This window comes from Neofelis nebulosa, chromosome 7 (genome assembly GCF_028018385.1).
Source record: "Neofelis nebulosa isolate mNeoNeb1 chromosome 7, mNeoNeb1.pri, whole genome shotgun sequence".
NCBI classification, from domain to species: domain Eukaryota; kingdom Metazoa; phylum Chordata; class Mammalia; order Carnivora; family Felidae; genus Neofelis; species Neofelis nebulosa.
In genome coordinates, this window is record NC_080788.1 from 9664484 (window position 1) to 9687200 (window position 22717).

Genomic DNA, 22717 nt, shown 5'->3' on the forward strand with positions numbered 1-22717 from the left:
GAGGGAGGAAGGACAGAAAGGAAAAATATGTATTGAGCACATACTTTGTACCATTATGTCTGCTTCCATGTCCTTTGTTCCACTTATTCTTTTTTTTTTTTAAGATTTATTTATTTATTTTGAGAGAGAGAGAGAGAAAGCAGGAGAGGAGCAGAGAGAGAGGAGAGAGAGAATCCCAAAGGCTCCACTTTGTCAATGTAGAGCCTGACACAGGGCTCGATCCCACAAACAATGAGATCATGACCTGAGCCTAAATCAAGAATCAGACACTTAACCGAGTCACCCAGGTGCCCCTGTTCCACTTGTTCATTTATTCCCAGTATCTCTGCTATTAATCTCTCCCTCATCCTACATACACACCCTTTTCTCTAACAAGAGTGTGGCTTGGAGATCTATCAATTTGAAGTGATATTTTTTATCACTCATGGAAAAAGTATGGATCCCACCAACCCTCAACTTCCTTCACTTGAGGTTTGACAAAAGGATCTGGAGGTCACACCCGAGACGGTGCATTTCTCCCCAGCCTGCTTGAGTTGTAGATACCTGTTCCACCCTTACAGATACAGTAACTGGCAACCCAGACCAACTTCCCCTCCTTGGTTACAAATGTCCCCAACTCCCAGGGCCCCAACTAAGACTATTTAGCTTTTGTAAGAGTGGTTCCATTATAAAACATCATGCTAGGTGAAATAAGCCAGACACAAAAGGACAAACACCATAAAAGTCCATTCATATGAAGTACCTGGAATAGTCAAATTCACAGAGACAGAATGTACAAGGGTGGTTGCCAGGAGCTGGGGGAGTGGGAAATTAGTGTTTAATGTGTACCAAGTTTCCAGTTTGGGGAATTGAAAAAGTTCTAGAGACAGCTGGCAGTGATGGTTGTACAACAACATGAATATACTTAATGCCACTGATCGCTACACTTAGAAATGATTAAGACGGTAAATTTCATGTTATGTATATTTTACCACCATAACAAAAAAAGAGTGGTTCCAGTTTTAGTAACTGAGTAAATTGTAGAGTAAATGTTGCCGGGTTACAGATTCCTACTGTGGGTGTGGGTCTCTCTGTTGGCCATTTGCTTCAACATGTCATCAGTAATGCCAAATTTCCAATTACATCTCAAAGCAATGCTGGCCCCATGTCCCTCAGCCCCTGCCCTGTGGAGGTGGGTGTTCAAGAAAGCAATCAGATCCAGAATCTGGGCTCAGGGAATAGAAATGCCAACTGCTCTCAATTCCCAAGTGAGAACAGGACTTTTCAACTCAATGCTGGTCTTTGGAATATAGCCATGTGATCAGAGCTGCTTTGACACAAGAACATTTGAATGCTGCCTCTAACATAATTTGTTCCTTCCAAATTACAAAATGAGAGAGAGAGGGAGGGAGGGAGGGAGGGAGGGAGAGAGAGAGGGAGAGAGGGAGAGAGAGAGAGAGAGAGACAGAGAGAAAGAGAGAGGGAGAGAAATGTTTAAAACAGTTCTCCTTTCCCAATCCCTGAACTTCAGTTCATCCCAGGCTTTCTCCCAGGGTGGGATTAGGAAGAGAAATATGCTTAGTTTGGGGTGAGATGCAGAACTGAGTTAAGTGACAGGAAAGGTCTGCAGGTTGGGGCTGGAGGCTGGGGACAGGATAGGAAGAGGACCAGGGACAGAAGGCAGGTCAGGGATGGGGAGGTTGGGGGGAACACATCACATTACTTGACAAGAGAAAGCAGTGACACCTTCATGTCAAAAGACCCGCTGTCCAATTAGCTTAATTTTTTTTGATGTTTATTTTGAGAGAGAGACAGAGACAGAGAGACAGAGCACTAGCAGGGAAGGGGCAGAGAGAGAGACACACACAGAATTCGAAGCAGGCTTCAGGCTCTGAGCTGTCAGCACAGAGCCTGAGGCAGGGCTCAAACCCACCAATTAGCTTTAGAACTGTTGCCTTGGCTGAATGTCCTGTGGCCACCACCACCCACATTTAGGGATAGGCAGCCATCCCCAAGGGCATGGTTAGATCTGAAGTTTGCACTCAAGACTCTCTAGCATTTCGGCAAACTTACATTTCTATCTCCTTTCTTCTTCTTCATGTACTTTCAGTTTTAATCAAACTCAGTGCCAAGGCAAGTCCTGAATCCTCTCCACACTTTTTGGGCATGGGGAAGATCGCTGAGCACCCTCCCCACTCTGGGAATCATACCTTCCCCTGCTGAAATCTGACCCACTTTACAAGGCTTTCCCTGAACCTCCAGCCAAGAGGAGTTTCTTTTCCCAACTTCTATAGAATTTTCTTTTGATGTTTACCTTCACCATGGCATTCATTGCATACAGACCTGCTCTACAAATATTTTTATCCTCCTACCTTTTCATTTTAACATTGTATTTTCATGGGAGCAGGGACTGTGTTTAATTATAGTGATTGCTATTTATCGGATACATACCACCATGCTTAGCTCTTTACATGCATTTTTCTCTAAACATATAATAAGCCTATGAGTAGGAAGAGTAATTCTCATTTTTCAGATGAAAAAAAATTCAGGAAAGAGAAGTTCAATAGTTTCTCCTGAGTCACAAAAGTTTCACCTGACTGAGCCAAGATCCAATGACCTTGCTCTTCTTAACATGTCATCCTACCAAATAGTCTCCTCTGGATCTCTTCTAGCACATAGAAGGCTATAGAGGCATGGATGGATGGATGGATGGATGGATGGATGGATGGATGGATGGATAAATGGAAGGATGGAAGATGGATGGAGTGATAGATGGAGGGAAAGATGGATGGATGGATGGATGGATGGATGGATGGATGGATGGATGGAAAGACAGATGGAGGGATGGATGGATGGAAAGATGGAAAGATGAATGAAGGGATGGATGAAGAAATGGATAGAGGGATGGATATTAAAAATATCTAATTGACCCAAATCAAAAGTGTTGCCTTCCTTTATCAAGAGTTATTTATCCACATAACAAAACAATATATGGAAGATTTTAGTTCTAAATAAAACTCCCCCTTTCATAGAGAATCCATACACCTCAACCTTCAGTTTCCATCAGGCTACAGTAGTGCCCTCAAACAAAGAATGACTGGGCATTCCCTAGGTCATGTAAGCAATGTAGTCCAGTGGAAGGACTTCGGAGTGACAAGATATGGTTCACATCCTTCTTCTAGGGATTTGCTAAGTTTCTGTCATGGACCCTTAAGCATCCTAATCTTCCCTTGAGGGTCAGTGTCCTCCTTTATAAGACAGAACAACCACACCTCCCTCACAGGTGGCAGAGAGAGTGATGTTAGGTAATGAATGTGAAAACTTGGCAGAGAGCAGACCCTTAATAAATGTTCATTTTTTTTCCAATCTCTAATTCCAAATAACTTAAGTAGCTGTGAAAGCAACAGTTTCTTGGAAAACAAAACACCGAATAAAGGTTTCTCTCCAGTTCCATCTCAGCATACGCCCGCCCACCCACCACCATCCTCTTCATGCCCTACTTTGACCGGCACCAAGTACTCCTTAGACACAGATGCTAATTCTTGCCCACTTTGTTCCTTTTTCATCTGATGCGTGTTCTTATGGGATTTTTCTTTTTCTTAGCTTCTACTGGTGCTTGAAATTAAAAGACTTCAGTTTGTTTTCATGTTTGTGTTGCGGTTGAGGTAGAGCTCTCCAAAACCCTCAGACAGTCTCAGACTCCCCAAAAGAGATAAATTCTGTGATCTCTAGAAAGCGTACAACAGTGCTTGCTACCTAAAAGGAAAAATATCCCCTTGATTTGTCCAAACCTTTCTGTTTCTGTCCAGAAGGAAAGCTCCATTTCTGTGCCACCTGGCCCTTTTGATGTACAATAGATGGAGATCCCCACATCTTCCGCACAGAATTCTAGAAAGGAAATTTCCAAGCCCATGTTTTGAAACACAACTCCCAAGAGTTGTGAATGAAACATATCAATCACCGTTTTTTTCACTCATCCCCTCTTTGCAGCCCAGGGGCTGAAATCACCTGTTGTCTTGGAAATAATCCTTGGAAGAAGAAGTCCAAGGGGAAAAGTAAAGTTGTGGTCCCATCCGGGTTTTCTATTATCTTAGCTTAATACTAAGATTATATTAGCTTAATGCTAACTCAAGACAGGAAGCTTCACATCCTGCAGCCTGGTTCACAATCCATAATAGATAATGTTCCTGGAGCCCAAGTTGAGAAAAGGAGTTCACTGTGCACATTTGGCAACAATGCCAACCTAGAATTCGGTTTGAGCTATAACATAAAATAATAAAGTACAAATGCAAATAGCAAAACCGTGCCCACATTGTGGCTCAGAGTGTGCCAAAGCTGACCGAATAATGATACATTTTTCATGTGTTGATAAGGGATTTAATTGGCATGTTGTAGGATGCCTCCGGGTGAGGGCTCACGGCATCAGAGCTGGCGTGGAGCCCACATCCTGCTACCCTGGCAGCTCCCCATCCTTCCCATTAGCTCAACCCACATGGAGACATGCGAGCGGGACAGAATGAGACACCTCCCTTTTACCCAAGTATACTGGAGCCCACCCGGGGAAAAAAGCAGGGCAGGTTGATGAAAAGGGTAGGCTAGTGTTCCCAGCTTCTCCACTGTGACTTGACTGGGGAAGTCATAAAAACTACAGGCATTTGAGCAGTCATTTATAGTTTATAAACACTTTTCAAATGGATTCTCTTAATCCTCGCACAAACCACTGAGGAACATATTTTTATTGTCTTCTTTTTATAGATATAGAAATGAAGGCTCAGAGAGGTTGAGGGACTTGCCTAAGGACATACAGCTGGTAAGTGCCAGAAATGGGGACGGGGTCCAATTCTTTCTGTCTCTCACACCTGCGCTGTGGGCTGCCTCTTCCCTCACCCAGGCCCTCGAGACTCAATCTGATTTTCTGCCTCAAACCCCAGCTGTGAATCAGGGACTTGGAAAATGGGTAAAAATCTGATTCTGATACCTTCAGGACAGAGGTAAGCTGTACATAAACTGAGGTAGGAAAAGTCACCTCTCCCTTTCGCATTTGCACAGCAAAAGGTAACAGGTGGAAACTGCCTATTCCTTCATGATCTGGTTTTATTATTGTGCCCCCCAAAGGCAGAAGTGGTGATGTTCTGGGATGGGGATTTCTACTAACATGTCATGGGGACATTTGTCATTTCTGTGCTTGCTTTTTCTGTTTATCTGTTCTCCTTCTCTTTCTCCCTTCCCTTGGCAATGTTCTGGGGTGCTCCTGAAAGACACAAGGAACTCATACTGAGCTCACATCCTGCTCAGACATAACCACTGTCTTCCTCAGAGGTTTGAGAAGCAAAACAAAGCCTTCTATCAGCTTCATGCATGAGGAAGGAGGTACTGGCTTGAATTAATAAGAACTTCGGGATTTCCCAATCAAAAGCATTTTGGCAATCCAGAAAGCTGGGAGTCCTCAAGGGTAGAGCATCAAACCCATTGTGAAACATCATTCCACAGAACGTCTGCTCTGGGTTCTCTTTTTTAAAAGTATGTCAGAGTTCTAACTAATTGTCAAGACAGGAACAGGCCTCATGGAGACACTTTAAGAGGGCTGGGCCAGGAACCCAAATCAATTCTACAACTAGATTCTGATCAGCCAAGCACACAGGGGAAGCATGTTCCGGTTATTTTAATGTTCTGGTTAATTGGGAACTAAGTAGGATATATTGAACATAATTAAATCTTTCTTTGATGATTGAGAATTTTGCATTGCCCTGGAGCGATCATTCTAAATATCAATTATAAATCCCCACTGGTGGGAATACAGGAGATTGAGTTGAACCTGCAGTGACTTCCGGCACCAACTGCAAATTTACTTTGAGGTCCACTCCCACCCCCTCCCCCCATACTTCTAGCCCAGATGCATTCTTGCCTTTTATGCATCAGATAGAATGAGTCAAAAGACTGTAAGTCAACCCGATATAGAAGTTCTTTGGTGCTAGTCTCAGTTTCTCTATCAAGGAGTTATATGACCTTGGGGAAGCTATTTCACTTCTGAGACTCAGTTTTTTTTGTCCACTGGAAGGTTGGATTTATTGGTTCTTAGATTTTTTAGGGATACAGATTTCCTTAAGAATCAGAGGAAAACTAAGACAGCTTTTCAGAGCAGGCGAAAATGAACGTAAGGACAAAACATTTCCACTCTAAATCAGGAGATAGGGTCATGGGGTCCCTGAAGCCCATCTTCTGGAGAGGCCTGTCTATGGACTTCAGGTGTAGGATCCTGAATCAAAAGACCTCTCAGTACCCTTTGAGCCCTGGCATTCCCAGAATCAGGTTAAGTGCAAGCATCTACCCAAGTCTTAGGGCAGTGGTTCTGGCCCTTAACTGCACAATGAGCCCACCTAGGGAGTTTGCTCCAATCAGGTTCAGGTTGCTCCCCAGACCAATTAAATCCAAATTCTGGTGAATGGGTCCCAGGCATCACCAATCTCTAACACTCTGCAGGTGATTCTAGTGCACAGACAAGTTTGCAAACTACTACTCTAGGACAAGAATTCTCACAGCCAGGAGTGAACAGAATCACACAAGGGGAGGCAGCTTCCCAGGCCCCTATCCCTGGTGATTCCGATTCATTCTGGCCACATCCCACCTGGGAAGACGCACTCGTAGCAGGCATCCTAGGCAGTTCTGATGCAGACCCCTCTTTGGGAAGCCCTGTGGTAGGCATGGAGCAGAGGAACCCCAGAGGAGTCCTCTCCCCTGCTCCCCCTTTTCCTTCCATGTTATTCTAGGTGATCCCCACGGCTCTCCTGCCAGGCCTTCATTTGCCAGACACACATTTTCTCCATCTTGCCCATCTCTAGCAAACCCGGATCTTTCAGCCCGAGCCTCTAATCCCATCAGGTTCAATAACTGTAGCAGAGCACACTCATCGACATGGTTGTAGTTAATATTTAAAGACCATAGCATCACTTAGGTCAGCCTCAAGGTGAGAGCTGCTGCTGGCTCCTGTGTGCTCTTGCTGGTTGGCAAACTGGCCACTGGTGCCAGAGAGGACTCTGCGGGAGCACAGCTCCAAGGCAGGCTGGCCAGCAGAGACCCAGCCTGCTGGGCCCCACACCCCTCCACCCCTTCCTACCTGAAGCGTGCGCAGCAGGACCTGCAGCCCACTGGCTTCTTGTTCGGCCATCCCTTCCTTGGGTCTCGGGGAACCGGCTGCCTGCGGCCAGATCGGGACTGGAGAGGCAGCGGCTGCCAAGCTGACCTCGCTGCCCACCTCGCGGGAGCCTGCTGCACGGAGGCCTCAGCTGCACATGCTGCTGAGTGTGAAGTCACCGCGCTGCAACCCTAGCCCTCGGCTCAGGCGCAAATGCCCCCCGACTCCCACTGTGGGGATTAGGTGAGCCCCGGCCCGGGGAGGGCTGAGCATTTGGGCATGGGGGTGGAGAGGGCACCAGCGTGAGTCACTCACCCACCTCCAGGCCCACGCAGGAGCCACCCTGGATGGCTGACAGGCATTCCCAGCTGACCTGGTCAGACTCCCTGCAGAGGCTCTCTCGGCCCTCCCCGCTTGTCCCCTCCCGTTATTTTGGTCTGTTGCTGGCTCCCGGGTAACAGGAGACCCAAGGCTGCTTGCACAACCATGCAGGCAGGGCACAGAAGCCCAGGGCCCCCTGAGGTCCCAGGCTCAGGGACGGGAGCTCTGGCCGAGAAGGAAATAACTGCTGCGGGCAACTACAAGCAGGGTCCCTTATGTAACCTGTTATGTCCCACCGCACCCCGATGGAGGACAGTCTGTTAGTACCCCATCTTTGTTTTCAAATGAGAAAACCGAGGCGCGGAGGTGTTAAGCCCTAAGAAAACAGCTCTCAAAGAGACAAGCTGGCCCTGAGGCACAGGCACTAACCATAAAGCCATCCTGCCTCCTCCTGTTGCAAACACATTGATACAGGTAACGGAGCTCCACGCACCTGCCCTGCCTGAAAGTCCTCAGGACCAATGTGGGATCCGTGATCTCTTTCTGTGTCCTCCGCTTGAGTGTGTGAGAAGGGTTTTAGTGGCTAATTGGTCACCCAATCCTTCTCCCCATGTCAACACCTAACAGTCCGTTAGGTGCCAGCTTTTCAGAATGTGGTTGGGTGCCTCACCGGGAAGCCTGTTAGACCCCACCACAGAGCTCTGGAATCAGAGTCTACGTTTTCCCAAGATCCTCAGAAGAATCAAAGCCGGTTAACAAACTTACTATCGCGGCACCGGGGCGGCTCAAACACCCGACTCAATTTCAGCTCAGGTCATAATCTCACATTTTGTGGGTTCAAGCCCTGCATCAGGCTCTGTGCTGACAGTGCAGGGCCTGCTTGGGATTCTCTCTCTCTCCCTCTCTCTCTGCCCCTCCCCCACTCATTCATGCTCTCTCTCTCAAAATAAATAAACTTAAAAAAAAATTACTAGCAGATTAAAGTTTGGGAAGCCCCTGGGTCTTGTTTTTTTGTTTTTTGTTTTTAATGTATATATTTTTAGGGTGCCTGGGTGGCTCAGTCAGTTAAGCGTCCAACTTCGGCTGAGGTCATGATCTCACGGTTCGTGGGTTCGAGCCCCAGATCGGGCTCTGTGCTGACAGCTCAGAGCCTGGAGCCTGTTTTGGACTCTGTGTCTTCCTCTCCCTCTGCTCCTCCCCCACCCATGCTCTGTCTCTCTCTCTCTCTCAAAAATAAACATTAATATATATATGTGTATATATATATATATATATATATATACACATATAATATATTTTTATTGTTGAGAGAGTGTGAGTGGGGGAGGGGCAGAGAGAGACAGAAACAGACAATCCCAAGTAGGCTCTGTGCTGACAGAAGAGCGGCCGACGCAGGGTGTGAACTCATGAGCTATGAGGTCGTGACCTGAGCTAAAGTTGGACACTTGGGGCACCTGGGTGGCTCAGTCGGTTGGGTGACCCACTTCGACTCAGGTCATGATTTCACAGCTCATGAGTTCGAGCCCCACGTTGGGCTCTGTTCTGACAGCTCAGAGCCTGGAGCCTGCTTTGGCTTCTGTGTCTCCCTCTCTGTCTGTCCCTCCCCTACTCACACACTGTCGCTGTCTCTCTCAAAAATAAAAAATATTAAAAAAAAATTTTTTTAATTTACACTCAGATACTCAACCGAATGAGCCACCCAGGCACCCCCAGGAAGCCCCTATTTTGACCATATTGATTACATTGCCAGGACAGCCTGTGTGTTTGATGTCTGACAGTTTTCACCCCAATAACTGGGGGCCAGCAGACACACAGCACAACTTCAGGGTGTGAAATTAGAGAGTGAGCTCACTGAGGTTCATGACCGACTGAGAGCACAGCTAGACAGAAAGATCTCGGCTCACAGCCAACTCCCCCATGCAGAGATTGGGGAGCTTTCGTGAGCGTCAAAGCATCCAGCCAGCAGCTGTGCAAGCACAGTTGTGACAGAGGGAAGAGAGTGCATTTCATGATCTTTGTTGGCCTAAATGTCCTAAAGTCCTGAGTCAGGAGTCAGCACCTCAGACATTCTCTCCTCAAAGCCAGGCCTGGCCAAGCCCTCAAATTCAAGGACAAATGCATGTGGTTCCTGCCTTCTGGAAACTTCTACTTATAATGGCTTTAAATGTGAGAACTTCCACCGAACTGATTGTGACATCTCATGTTTACTCAGTGGGGGTGGGGGTTGAGCCTCTCTTGTCTCCTCACACTTTCTACCTCCTTCAATGGCAGGAGGGAACAAATGAAGACCCCTAAGGATTTCCACCTTCTGTAAATGGTGGAGCTTTTCAGGGACCATGATCTATGATCTTCTAAGGTCTAAGGGCACAGGGAGAAGTGAACAGTCCCCATGTGATTATCTTAACGGCAGATTCTTCCATTCCTCAAATGCAGTATAAAGAAAAGGGAAGGGTGGGGGGAATAAAACCTCTGCATATATACCTAAAGAGCAGTTTAAAGAAAAACCACCTTCATAGTGGAGAATTCATAAATAGTACCTCTGATGACATAACTAAAGGAATTATGGTCATACTCCCTTATGTTAGCATTCAGGTAAAATTGTCCCCATTTGAGAGGCACCTGGGTGGCTCAGTCGCTCAGTCCAACTTCAGCTCAGGTCATGATCTTGTGGTTTGTGACTCTGATCCCCGCATCAGGCTCTGTGCTGACAACTTGGAGCCTGGATCCAGCTTCAGATTCTGTGTCTCTCCCCTCACCCACCTCTGCCCCCTCCCCCACTAGCGTGCTCTCTCACGTCCAGGCACTCTCTCTCTCTCTCTCTCTCTAAAACATAAAGAAACATTACAAAAAAAAAAAAAAATGTCCCCATTTGACAAGGTGTCTTAGTTCAACTCACTGGAATTGTGTAGCACCAAGTGAGGTAAAAACCCTCTACAGAAAGGGATCACCCTCTTCTACTCAATGACACCTTTCCCAAGCTACACCATGAACCTTGTTTCCAATAGGATCCCTAGGAAGTAAGGCAAGTAGTATACCCCCTTTTTCTCTGGAGACATACCTGTGTCACATGGCCAGCTTTGTTCCACTACTGCACCACCCCCACAAAGCTTCACCCTCTAGAGAACCATCACCCACTTGCCCATGTGGAGACACATGGATGCCAGACTAGGAATAAAGTTCTGGTTTGTGTCCTCTGATTTTCTAACAAAGTTAGGGCTCACTTCTAGCTTGATTTCAGCATTCTGTTACTCCTTCAACATACTCCTCCTGTTGATCCCCCAACACTCACACCTCAACATTGCCCTGTGGGGACCCCAGCAACCATGATCCCACTATCCTCATGTCAGCAGAAACTTTCCTACTCTCATATTGGATGGGAAAGCCCCAGCAGTGCCTGCATCCATACCTCCCTTTTCTGGATTCCATCTTAATGAGAGTCCAGTTCTGTTTGTGGACTGATTAATTTACTCTGAATATGAATGGGTGATAGTAGCTTACTGTGCGCTTTCCCATTAGTATTTGAATTTTAGCAGGGACTTTTCTAAAAGGCAGGAGCTGAGGCCCAAGCTTGGATAATACAGTATCTCGCCCAAAGTTGATTGAAATGAGTGCCCATTAAACCACATGGGGCAGCCAACAGGGGAAGGCCAGGCCCTGGGGCAGGCCAGGGAGGAGGCTGCTTCATGTAGAAGACAAAGGCCTTCCTACTTGTTTCTCTCTGTACCTTCAAAGGAGACGTATAGGGAAACCACAGGCAGATCCAAGCAGAAGCCTGGCTAGAACTCAGTCCTTTGGCTTTAAAGAAAAACACATTTAATATGGCCAAGAGATTCCTGTTGCAATTCAGGGGTCCCCAAGACCACCCTCGTGTTTGATGATTCCCTAGAAGGACTTACAGAACTCAGAAAAGCCATTATACTTGATTACTGTTTCTTATCACAAAAGGGTGCAGATGAAAATCAGCAAAGGGAAGAGGCACATAGGGCAGGGCTCAGGAGAGCTGAACCCAGGCATGAGCTTCCAATTTCCTTCCCCAGAGGCATCATGCAGATGCTGCTTACTTGTCCTAACAACCACGTGACAACATGCCCAGAGTACTGTCAACCAGGGAAGTTCACCCGAGCCTTGCTGTCCAGGGTTTTTACTGGGAGTTGGTCATATAGACATGGCTGATCTTAGCTCCTCCAGAGGTCAAGCTAATAGTACATGGCCTGACGTCTCATCTAAATCATGTTCTTTGTATAGACTATTTAGCATGGCCCAACTCCTCCAGGTAAACAAAACACTCTTATCAAGCCAGAACATTCCAAGGATTTAGAGATACTTTTCAGGAGCTGGGCAAGAGCCAGACCTTTCTTAGGGCAAGGCTAACTCTTTACTGCACACCTTCCCTCTCGTCCCATAATCCCAGGCCCAAGACTCTCATAGTATCTTATGTGCAGGCCTATACAATTAGGATGACTCCATAGCTACTACAATGCCAGTACTCAAAGAGTGGCAATAAATAAATTGACACTAATGTCTAACATCATCCAGAGAATTCAGTCCCCTGGCTCTTCCCTGTTCAACATGTTTATCAATGACTAGAATGAAAATAAAGTCTGCATGCTTATCAAATTTCCTGATTACACTAAGTTGAGAAAGATAGAAATATGTCATACGACATATCTGGGATCCAAAAAGATTTCAGCAGGCTTGCGTGATGGAGCAAATCCTACAGAACAAAATATAATACAGCCAAGGAGCCAGAAGCTCCTTACCCTGGCTCCCCAACACAAACTGTGCAAAAATAAGGTGGGGAGACTTGGCTAAACAGTGTTGAATAGGGAAAAGGCTTGGGGGTTTAGACAGAGGTGATACCAATATGAGTTTTCAGCATGGCCCATATCCTAAAGTGTCTCTTCAATCTAATGTCATTGCCCTAAAGTGGGGATTGTATCTGTAGCCAGGGTGGCAGGGAGGCTGAACTGAGGCCCACCTGTGCAGGTCTCAGCATGATGCCTTGTACAAAGAAGTATCCATCAGTGAGAGCTGGGTATTATTTTTACAGACATCACTAATAGTAGTGTCAGAGTCACAACAGAAGAGATCCCATCCATGCTCCATGCCTCTAGAGGAGTGTGACAGCTGTCCCCAAGGCTGGAAAGGAAGTGGAGGAGGAATGGGTTTTCAAGGTGAGAACCAGAAGCTTCGAGGAACCCGATTTGGGGCAGGCACAGTACTGTCCTGAGCTTTCATAGCTGCCACACAGTGCTATTTTTCAACATTGGGGATGCCCAGCAGAAACTGAAAGAACATTTGGTCTAAAGGTTCCAGAGGGGAATTCCAGAACCAGGGTGTCTTGGACAGACTGTATATTCAGTAACTTGCTGACATGAAGAAAGATGGCTCCAGGTCATAGGCTCTTTGGAATGTGTCCCACTCTCCTTGGTGGCACATGGGATGATTTTGGTGGGACCCAGACAAATAGTTTAAATTTCAATAGATACATACCTATTAGCTATGTGACTTTGAGAAAGTTACCTAAACTCTCTGTGCCTCAGGTTTCTCATGTTAAATGGCGGGTGAGAATGCCCCCTTATTGGGCTGCTGGGAGAATCGACTGGAGAATCACCGTGTTCTCAGCCCCGTGTGTCACCCAGTAAGCACTCAATATATGCAGTTGTTATTGGTGTTATCATGATTGGTATTACCATTGTTACAGATTAAGTAATACCTACTTCAAATCATCGGCGGGGGGATTAAATGAGCAATTATATGTGGGAGTGACTGGTGTAAGGTGAGGAAAGGGTGGGAATGACTGAGCAGTGATGCCCTAGACTGCTGCTAAATTAAAGGGTGCAGGGTAGAGGAAGTGATGTGCCATCCATATTTGTGTCCAGTGAGGAAACCCTCATCAAGTTGTGAGTTCTCATCAATCCCAAGTGTCTCTGAGATGAACTCCCCTAACCACAGGCACCTGCTCTACTGCAGCCATGGCTGCCTGAGCTGAGATACCAGACAAACAAAGGGCAGTGGGGCAGGGGCCCCATGGACAGGGGCCCAAGGTGAGCCCAACCAGCATGCTCAACACTGGGTGTTTTCCCCCTTTCAACAAGGGCTGACTTGATTCTTCAAGGTGAAGAGTCTGAGGCAGCAGAGCCGTCTCGGCCACCACCAGACCTGGTGATAAGAGCAACACAGGACACAACAGAGTGAGGCAGAGAGAGCATCTTTAGGCAACACCAAAATCGAGACTGTCCTTGGGTCCAAGATGGTGGCATAGGAAGATCCTGAACTCACCTGCTCCTAATCTATGCTACACATAGAACAATTCCCTCTGAAAAAACTAGAAACTAGCCCAACTATTCCTCCACAACAAAGGATAAAAGGACCACATCGAGATGGGTTGGAGTAGAGACATGGTCTTACCCAACACCGACCCCTCATGTGCTGACCCACATAGGGAGGGATCTCACAAGTCTGGACTTTCTCCTGGGAGAGCAGAGGGGTTGTGCTCCACATCAGGCGCCCCAACCTCTGAGACCTGCACTGGAGAGACAAGCCCCCACAACGTCTGGCTTACAAAATGGACAGGACCGATGTCCAAAGGACCCAAAGGGCTGTAGGGAACTCACATGTGGTCTCACCCACCCTGGGAACCCAGTGCAAAAGCAGCAGTTTGAAAAGCACCTAGAACAGATGTGAAGGAGATTTGTTTGCTAATATTAAAGCATCTGCCAGAGGGGGCAGGGGACGGTCTCCAGAGACAGAAATACTGGCAAGAACCCTTTTTGCATTCTATCTTTCCCCTGCTGGCACAGGCAGGCATGTGCCGTTCAAACACATGCACCTGCTGCCTTACTGGAGCCACAGGGTATGCTCAGTCCTGGCATCCTCCCCGCTGCCTTGCTGGAACTGGTGGGCACGTGCAGACATCACACTTTCTCGCGGCATCACTGAGGCCAGTGGGTTTGCACAGCCAAGGCATTCTGGGGTTGGTGGGCATGCCCCGCCCCCATGCTCCCCATTTGCATCGCTAAAGCCGGAAGGGGCTTCTGGTCCACACAGGAAATGTCTCTTGATTTCCTGGCCCTGCCCTGGTGGCCAGAGAGGCTGGCATTCCTGGTCTCCATGGACTGTAACAATAGGAAAGACAATTCTTGGCAGGCTATCGCCCCCAGAGCACTCCGCAGACAGTAGACCAAAACACATCCTCAGTCTTCCTGTGACGAGGCCTAGTTACTTGTCCTGGAGCTCCAGTCTGAGGGACCCGAGTCAGGTGTGCTATATAGCTAGAAGCTACAGACAAGCTCTCAGGAAACACAGGCAGGGAGACAACCCCCTTTCACTCTCCTTGGCCTCACAACAACTTGCTGTACCCCCCAGAAAAAAGCTTAGACACCAGTCTGGAGCCCTGATTTTTGCCATGGTTACTCAGGGGATGCCTTCAGATGTTCTGGTCTGGAAGCCAGCAGGGTTTACAACTGCAGCCCCATAAGATTGTGTATATTTATATACTTTTTTAAAAAAATGTTTATTTATTTTTGAAAGAGAGAGACAGACTGCGAGCAGAGGAGGGGCAGACAGAGAGGGAGACAAAGAAGCTGAAGCAGGCTCCAGGCTCTGAGCTGTAGGCACAGAGCCCGACACGGGGCTCGGACCCATGAACCGTGAGCTCATGACCTGAATTGAAGTCGGACACTTAACCAACTGAGTCACCCAAACACCCCTATATTTATATACTTTTAAAGCTGCTGCCTTAGAGTCTGGGTTCTAATCTGCCTAAAGCTAGATGCTAATTGAGATTCCTTCCTCTGGAGCCAATAGGTCTCGGCACAAGAAACTACTGAGAATAAATCGAGCTGCTTAGACAGTCACGAAGGTTCAAGAGACAACCAAGCACTAAGGCAGGGTTGAACAATGAGGCTGGCCACCTATACAAGGCTACTCCTCCAAGACTGAGACAGGTAGCTGTTTTGCCTGATGCGTGGAAACAAACACAAAGAGCCAAGCAAAGTGAGGAAGCAGAGAAATATGTTTCAAACAAAAGAATAAGATAAAACCTCAGAAAAAGACTTCAGTAAAATGGAGATAAGTAATCTACCCGATAAAGCATCATGATGAAATAGAGAATCTGAATAGACTCATTATTAGTAAAGAGATTGAATCAGTAAAAACAAAAAACAAAAAACAAAAAAAACTGCGGCTAGTTTTTAGCTGGCCTCTACAGAAAAAGAAGAGGGGAAGAAGAGAGCTCAAATAAATAAAATCAGAAATGAAAGAAGTGGGGTACCTGGGTGGTTCAGTCAGTTAAGCATCCGACTTCAAGCTCAGGTCATGATCTCACAGTCTGTGGGTTCGAGCCCCGCATTGGGCTCTGTGCTGGCAGCTCAGAGCCTGGAGCCTGCTTCTGATTTTGCGTCTCCCTCTCTCTCTGCCCCTCCCCCACTCGTACTCCATTTCTTTCAAGAATAAACATTAAAAAATTGAAAAAAAGGAAATGAAAGGAGAGAAGTTACAACCTATACACAGCAATACAAAGGATCATAAAAGACTACAATGAACAATTATATGCTAACAAATTAAACAAGTTACAGTAAATGGATAAATTCCTAGAAACATGTAATATTCTAAGACTGAATCATAATGAAATAGAAAATCTGAATAGACTGATTACTAGTAAGGAGGTTGAATCAGTAATAAAAAAATAAAAAACCTCCCAACAAATAGAAGTCCAGAACCAGATAATCTCACTGGTGAATTCTACCAAACACACAAAGATTTAATACCTAGCCTTCTCAAACTCTTCCAAAACAACTATCCTTGCTGAATGTTACAGTGGACTCATTTCTGGTATAAATTTGGAATTTGGGCCTCAGTAATAATTCTATGCCTTCCCTTTACATTAGGAGAACATTCTTGACCACTGTTTCCCCAACTTAATTATCCTTCTTCAGTCATATCTGTCCACGATTGACATAGCTCATGACTCTGCCTTTTCTTATCTATAAATTCTTTTTTTTTAATGTTTATTCTTGAGAAACAGACAGAGAACGAGTGGGGGAGGGGCAGAGAGAGAGGGAGACACAGAGTCTGAAGCAGGCTCCAGGCCCTGAGCCATCAGCACAGAGCCTGACACGGGGCTGGAACTCACAGACCATGAGATCATGACCTGAGCCGAAGTCTGACGCTTAACCGACTGAGCCACTCAGGCACCCCTTTATCTATAAATTCTGATCTGTTAAGGCATCCAGGTGATAACTAGTCCTTTTGCACTTAGAATGTTCTTCCATTCCTCCTGGTTGATGTGAAGCAAAGTGAAGAGTGATGAGATGCAAAAGCCATACAACAGAGATAAGTCTTCCTAAAAATAGTGAAAAAGGGTTTCGGAAGCAGCTGATTTATCCTCCTCTTAATATTGTTTGCCCTGCCCTCGCCCCGACCACACACGACCACAACAACCCAAGTCCCCCACCCTTCTGCCATCTAGTGTGGAGTAATAAGGGTAATTAGGATGGGTGCACACAGGAGGGACACTGTGTCATGCTGTGCTTTAACAATACCTTCTTGTGAACCACACAAGCCTTGCTCTACAATATAATCTTGGCAGACAGGATTAAGGACAACTTTGCTTATTTCCATATGTGTCTGTTTTCTGTGAGGGGCGCCTGGATGGCTCAGTCGGTTGAGCGTCCGGCTTCAGCTCAGATCATGATCTCACAGCTTGTGAGTTCAAGCCCCGCGTCGGGCTCTGTGCTGACAGCTCAGAGCCTGGAGCCTGCTTCATATTCTGTGTCTATCTCTCTCTGCCTCTCCCCCCACTCATGCTCTGTCTCTCTCTCTCAAAAATAAATAAACATTAAAAAAAAATTTTTAAAGAAAAGAATAATAAGCATTTTTAAAACCTTTCATGGTTTTTTCAGACTTTTCTTAAGTTAATCCAGAGCCCCAAAGGGTTGTACCTCACCACAAAAGGGACCAAACACATACTTGTATTGGATCGGTAGCAAATATGCATTAGTTCAACTGAATTATTAAAAAAAATTTTTTTAATGTTTATTTATTTTTGAGAGAGAGAGACACAGAGTGAGAGTGGGGAAGGGGCAAAGAGAGAGAGGGAGACACAGAATCCAAAGCAGGCTCCAGGCTCTGAGCTGTCCGCACAGAGCCTTACATGGGGCTTGAACTCTGAACTGTGAGATCATGACCTGAGCCAAATTCTGATACTCAAATGACTAGGCCACCCAGGCACCCCTACTGAATTATTTTTATCAGAAAATGTTGGAAGGGCAATTGACTCTGTAATAGTGTTTCTCTCTTTCTCTCTCTCTCGCTCTCTCTCTCTCTCTATATATATATAGATAGATATATAGATAGATAGATAGATAATTTACAATATATATCTATATATGTATACAATATATACACTATATATACATCTATATATCTATATCTCTAGATATAGATATAGATATAGATATAGATATAGATATAGATATAGATATAGATATAGATGATATAGATATATTTACAATGTCCTTCATCCCACTTACTTTGGATTAAATTGTTTGTATTTGGGGCACCAGGTAGCTCAGTTGGTTAAGCATCTGACTCTTGATTTTGGCTCAGGTCATGACCTCACAGTTCATGAGATTGAACTTAAGCTGGACTCTGCCCTGACAGCACAGAGCCTGCTTGGGACTCTCTCTCTTCCAATCTCTCCCTCTCTCTCTCTCTCTCTCTGCCTCTCCTCTGCTCACACTCACTCTCTCTCTTTTTCTCAAAATAAATAAATAAACATTTTTTAAAAATAAAAAATAAATTGATTCTTTTTAACTTTTTTTAATGTTTATTAAAAATATTTAAAAATATTGGAAGTATTTTGGAACTATTTCCATGCACGAGTGGGAAAGGGGCAGAGAGAGAGGGAGAGAGAGGATTCTAAGCAGACTCTGCACTGTCAGTGGGGAGCCAACACAGGGCTCAATCCCACAAACCCCAAGATCATGACCTGAGCCAAAATCAAGAGTGGAACGCTTAACCAACTAAGCCACCCAGGCACCCCATATTTTTTTTAACTTCTTAAGGTAGAAATTCAGATCACTGATTTTAAATCTTTCTTTTCTAGCGTAAGCATATAAAATTATAAATCTCCTTCTATGTACTTTTATAGGTGCATCCCACAAATATTCACTTCAAAATATTTTCTAATATTTGACATATGGGTTATTTAGACATGTGTTTTGAATATACAAATATTGGGACATTACTGAATTCCTACTATTATAAATTTAATTTGTAATGTAATTCCATCATAGATGGAAAACATATTCTAAAAGATTGTGAGATTACTGACACTTCATTTTTGACCCAACATATAGTCCATCTTGAAGAAAATTATATGACTATATAAAAAGAATGTACTCTGCCATAGTTGGATGTAGCATACAATAAATGTCAGGGGAAGCTGGTTGACAGTTTTGTTTGGATCTTCTACATCCTATAATTATAGTCTTGTCTATCTCTCCTAGTTTTGTCAGGTTTAGCTTCATATATTTAAATTTTTTAATGTTTATTTTTTGAGAGACAGACCAAGCATGCATGGGGGAGGAGCAGAGAGAGAGGGAGCTACAGATTCTGAAGCAGGCTCCAGGCTCTGAGCTGTCAGCACAGAGCCCAACACAGGGCTCGAACTCACGAACTGTAAGATCATGACCTGAGCCATAGTCGGACACTTAACGTACTGAGCTACCCAGCCGCCCTGATGGCTTCATATATTTTAAAGTTCTATTATTAAGCAAATACACATTCGTGTTTGTTATGCTCTCTGGATGAGTTGACCCTTTTATCTTAATGAAATATCCCTCTTTAATTTTGGAAATACTCTTTGTCTTAAAGTCTGTCTTGTGTGATACTGATATCGTCACTCCAGATTTATTGTGTTATGGTTTATCTTTTTCATCCTTTACTTTCAAACTATCTGTATTTTACATTGAAGTCATTTCTTGTGCAGAGAATATGGGGGGGGGGGGTGTCTTACTTTTTTATCCAGTCTCACAATCTCTGCCTTTTAATTGGAGTGTTCAGTGTATTTACATTTAATGTAATTATTATCATTGGTTTCAGGCCTATCATTTTGCCATTAGTTTTCTATTTGTCTCATTTGTTTTCATTTTTTAAAAATGCTTATTTATTTACTTTTGAGAGAGAGAGAGAGAAAGAGAGAAAACAAGTGGGAAAGGGACAGAGAGATTGGGAGACAAAGAATCTGAAGCAGGCTCCAGGTTCCAAGCTGTCAGCTCAGAGCCTGATGTGGGGCTCAAACCCATGAACCATGAGATCATGACCTGAGCCATGTCAGACACTTAACAAACTGAGCCACCCAGGTGCCCCCAGTCTCATTGATTTTTAGTTCCTCTCTTCCTCCCTTTCTGCCTTCTTTTGTGTTAATCACACTTTTTTTATTCTTCCATTTTAAATCTGCTATTGTCTTTCCAGCTCTACCTCTATGCATTATATTTTATTTTTATTTAATTTTTTTTAATTTATTTGTTGAGACAGAGACAGTGTGAGCAGGGGAGGGACAGAGAGAGAGGGAGAGAGAGAATCCCAAGCAGACTCCACACTGTCAGCATGGAGCCCAATGCCACACTCAAACTCACAAACTGTGAGATCATGACCTGAGCTAAAATCAAGAGTCAGATGCTTAACTGACTGAGCTACCCAGCTGTCCCCTCCATACATTATACTTTAGTACTTGCTCCGAGGATTACATTATGTATCCTTGACTTATCACAGTGTAGTTGGAATTTACATAGCACCACTTCGTGTAAAATACAGTAACCATTCAAACAGAATAGCTCCATTTGCCCTCCTCTGCCTATTTTTTGATATTATTATACTGTATAGTACATCAGTGTTTGTTGTAAATCCCACACAATGTTAAGTTTGCTTAATATAGTCCTATATCTTTTAAAGGAATTATGAGAAGAAAAAATATATAGTCTTTTGTATTTACCCCTTACCATTCCCAGTGCTTGTCCTTTCTTCCTATAGATAGGATATTCTATCACAAATCACTTTCCTTCAGCTTGAAAAAAAAAAATATTCAACATTTTTAAAGTTGTGACCTAGTGGCAGCAAATTTTCTCAATTTGTATTTATTGGAAAATTATTCATTTTGCCTTTGTTTTTGAAGGATATAGAATTCTAGGATTCTGGGTTGACAATTTTTTTTAAATGTTTTTATTTATTTTTGAGAGAGAGTGCGAGTGGGGGAGGGGCAGAGAGAGAGGGAGACAGAATCTGAAGCAGGCTCCAGGCTCTGAGCTGTCAGCACAGAGCCTGACGCGGACTCACGGACTGTGAGATCATGACCTGAGCTGAAGTCAGATGCTTAACTGAGTCACCCAGGCGCCCTGACAATTTTTTTTTTAAGATGTTTTTCTACTGTCTTCTTGCCTCCACTCTTTTTACAGAGGAGTAATCATCTGTATAAATGTTCCCAGTATAGATTGTGTCACTTTTCTTTTGCTACTTTCAACGTTGTTTTCTGTTTCTTTGACTTTCAGCAGATTTACTATGTAATATCTAAATACGGCTTATTCTGTATGTATCTTACTTGAGTTGAGTGAATTCCTTGGATTTGTAAGTTTGTGTTTTCCACCAAATTTTGGACATTTTTAGCATTTCCAACATTTTCAAATATTGTTTCTTCCCCATTCTTTCTACTCTCCTTCTTGGACTACAACTAACTTGATGTCAGATCACTTCATATGGCAACACTGGTTCCTGAGGCTCTGTTGTGTTTTTTTCAAGGCTTTTTTTTTTTTTCCGTTCTTCAGAATGGACTGTTCTTATTAATATTCCAAGTTCACTTACCTCTCATTATTTTTTTAACTTTGAGTAATTTCATGTTCAATATTTAATTATTAGATTCTTTTTTGTACTTTATATGTCTCTGCTAATATTACCCATCTGTTTATTCATTATGACCATATTTTTCTTTAAGTTCTCAAGCACACTTAAGATAGATGTTTTAAAGTTCTACTCCATTCATTCCAATATCTCAGAGTTATATTCCATTGTTTTTTCTCTTGACTATGAAATACATTTTTTTCTTTTTCTAAACATGTCTAGTAATTTTTTACTGATTGCAAGGCATTGTGATGGAGATATTATGGAGTTTCTGGTATTAGAAGGACACTTGAGTAACATGTACTCCATTTTTTTACATTTGCTAATTATGAAAACAGGGAGAAAGGATTTGCCCAATGCACACAGATAGCTGTATCCAACTGAAACTATAACCAATTCTCTTGAACTAAGGCTCAGTGTCTTCCTAATTTTCCAACGTGAAAACTTAATTCCTTTTTTTAAATACTTTTTCTAAACTGATTCTGTGGGAATAACATCTCTTCTTAAGCCCTTTCTTGACTTCTGTGTCTTAAGATCCCTCACCCTTTCTTCTAGATCTAGGGATTCCACTGCTGTTGCTGCTGATAATAAGATCTGATATCGGTGACACTGTCTGTGCTTACACTATCATGTGCCCACCACTCTGCACGAGTTATACTCACGTTATTTTACACTAAACTATGTCTTCTTTTGGCAGCTTACCCTAACACCACTCTGTCAGCTAGCAGAATTTAAAACCTCCTTTTCTATCTCTCCAAAGCACATGTATGTATAACATCGTACTGATAATAATATATGTTACCATAATTAGTTTATGTGGACACCCTTGCCATTAGTTTCAAACTCTTTCAAGAGTCAGGGGAACCCTCTATGTTTACAACACCCAAAACAATGCCAGGCATACAGTAGCTGGCAGAAAATATTGAGTTCCAGTAGCCTCTCATGAGAAAGGAAAGCTCATCTTTGGGCTAGCCACATGCCAGTATTCCCAGCCTTGTCAGTAAGTGGCAGCTCAAAGGTCACTGTATCCTTGGCCCCATGAGGCAGAGGGCCAGCTCTCTGCTCAGCATCTACTTGGGGCTTTGTTGCCATGGACACCTGATAAAGTTCTGCAGGAAGAGCCAAGATAATCTGCACCCTCCCGCCTAGGCTGGTCCCATCAGTGGCCAGACCTGGAGTGCTGACAGGTGTGGAATGTACATCAGGCCCTTGCAACTGGGCCAGCCCAGAGGCTCATGGCTCCTGGGCCCCAAAGCTGAAGTATCAGGTCACAAACAAGCTGGAACCAAGGGCTCCTAAGGTCAGGCTGCCCAGAGTGGGGCGGGGGAGAAATAGAGATATCAGCCATCAAGGCCACCAGTCCAGATGCTTCCTTCTGCTTCAATG

General features: G+C 44.4%; 1 protein-coding gene across 2 annotated transcripts in view; it reads right to left on the reverse strand.

The window, feature by feature from the left end:
• AGBL1 (AGBL carboxypeptidase 1) overlaps window positions 1-7434 on the reverse strand; it is an 840069-nt gene extending 832635 nt beyond the window's left edge. For both annotated transcript variants that reach the window (XM_058736653.1, XM_058736652.1), the window contains exon 1: window positions 7094-7434. In XM_058736653.1, coding sequence (XP_058592636.1) covers window positions 7094-7144 — 51 coding nt within the window. In that variant the 5' untranslated portion in view covers window positions 7145-7434. The remainder of the gene's footprint in view (window positions 1-7093) is intronic.
• Window positions 7435-22717: the final 15283 nt, after the last annotated feature.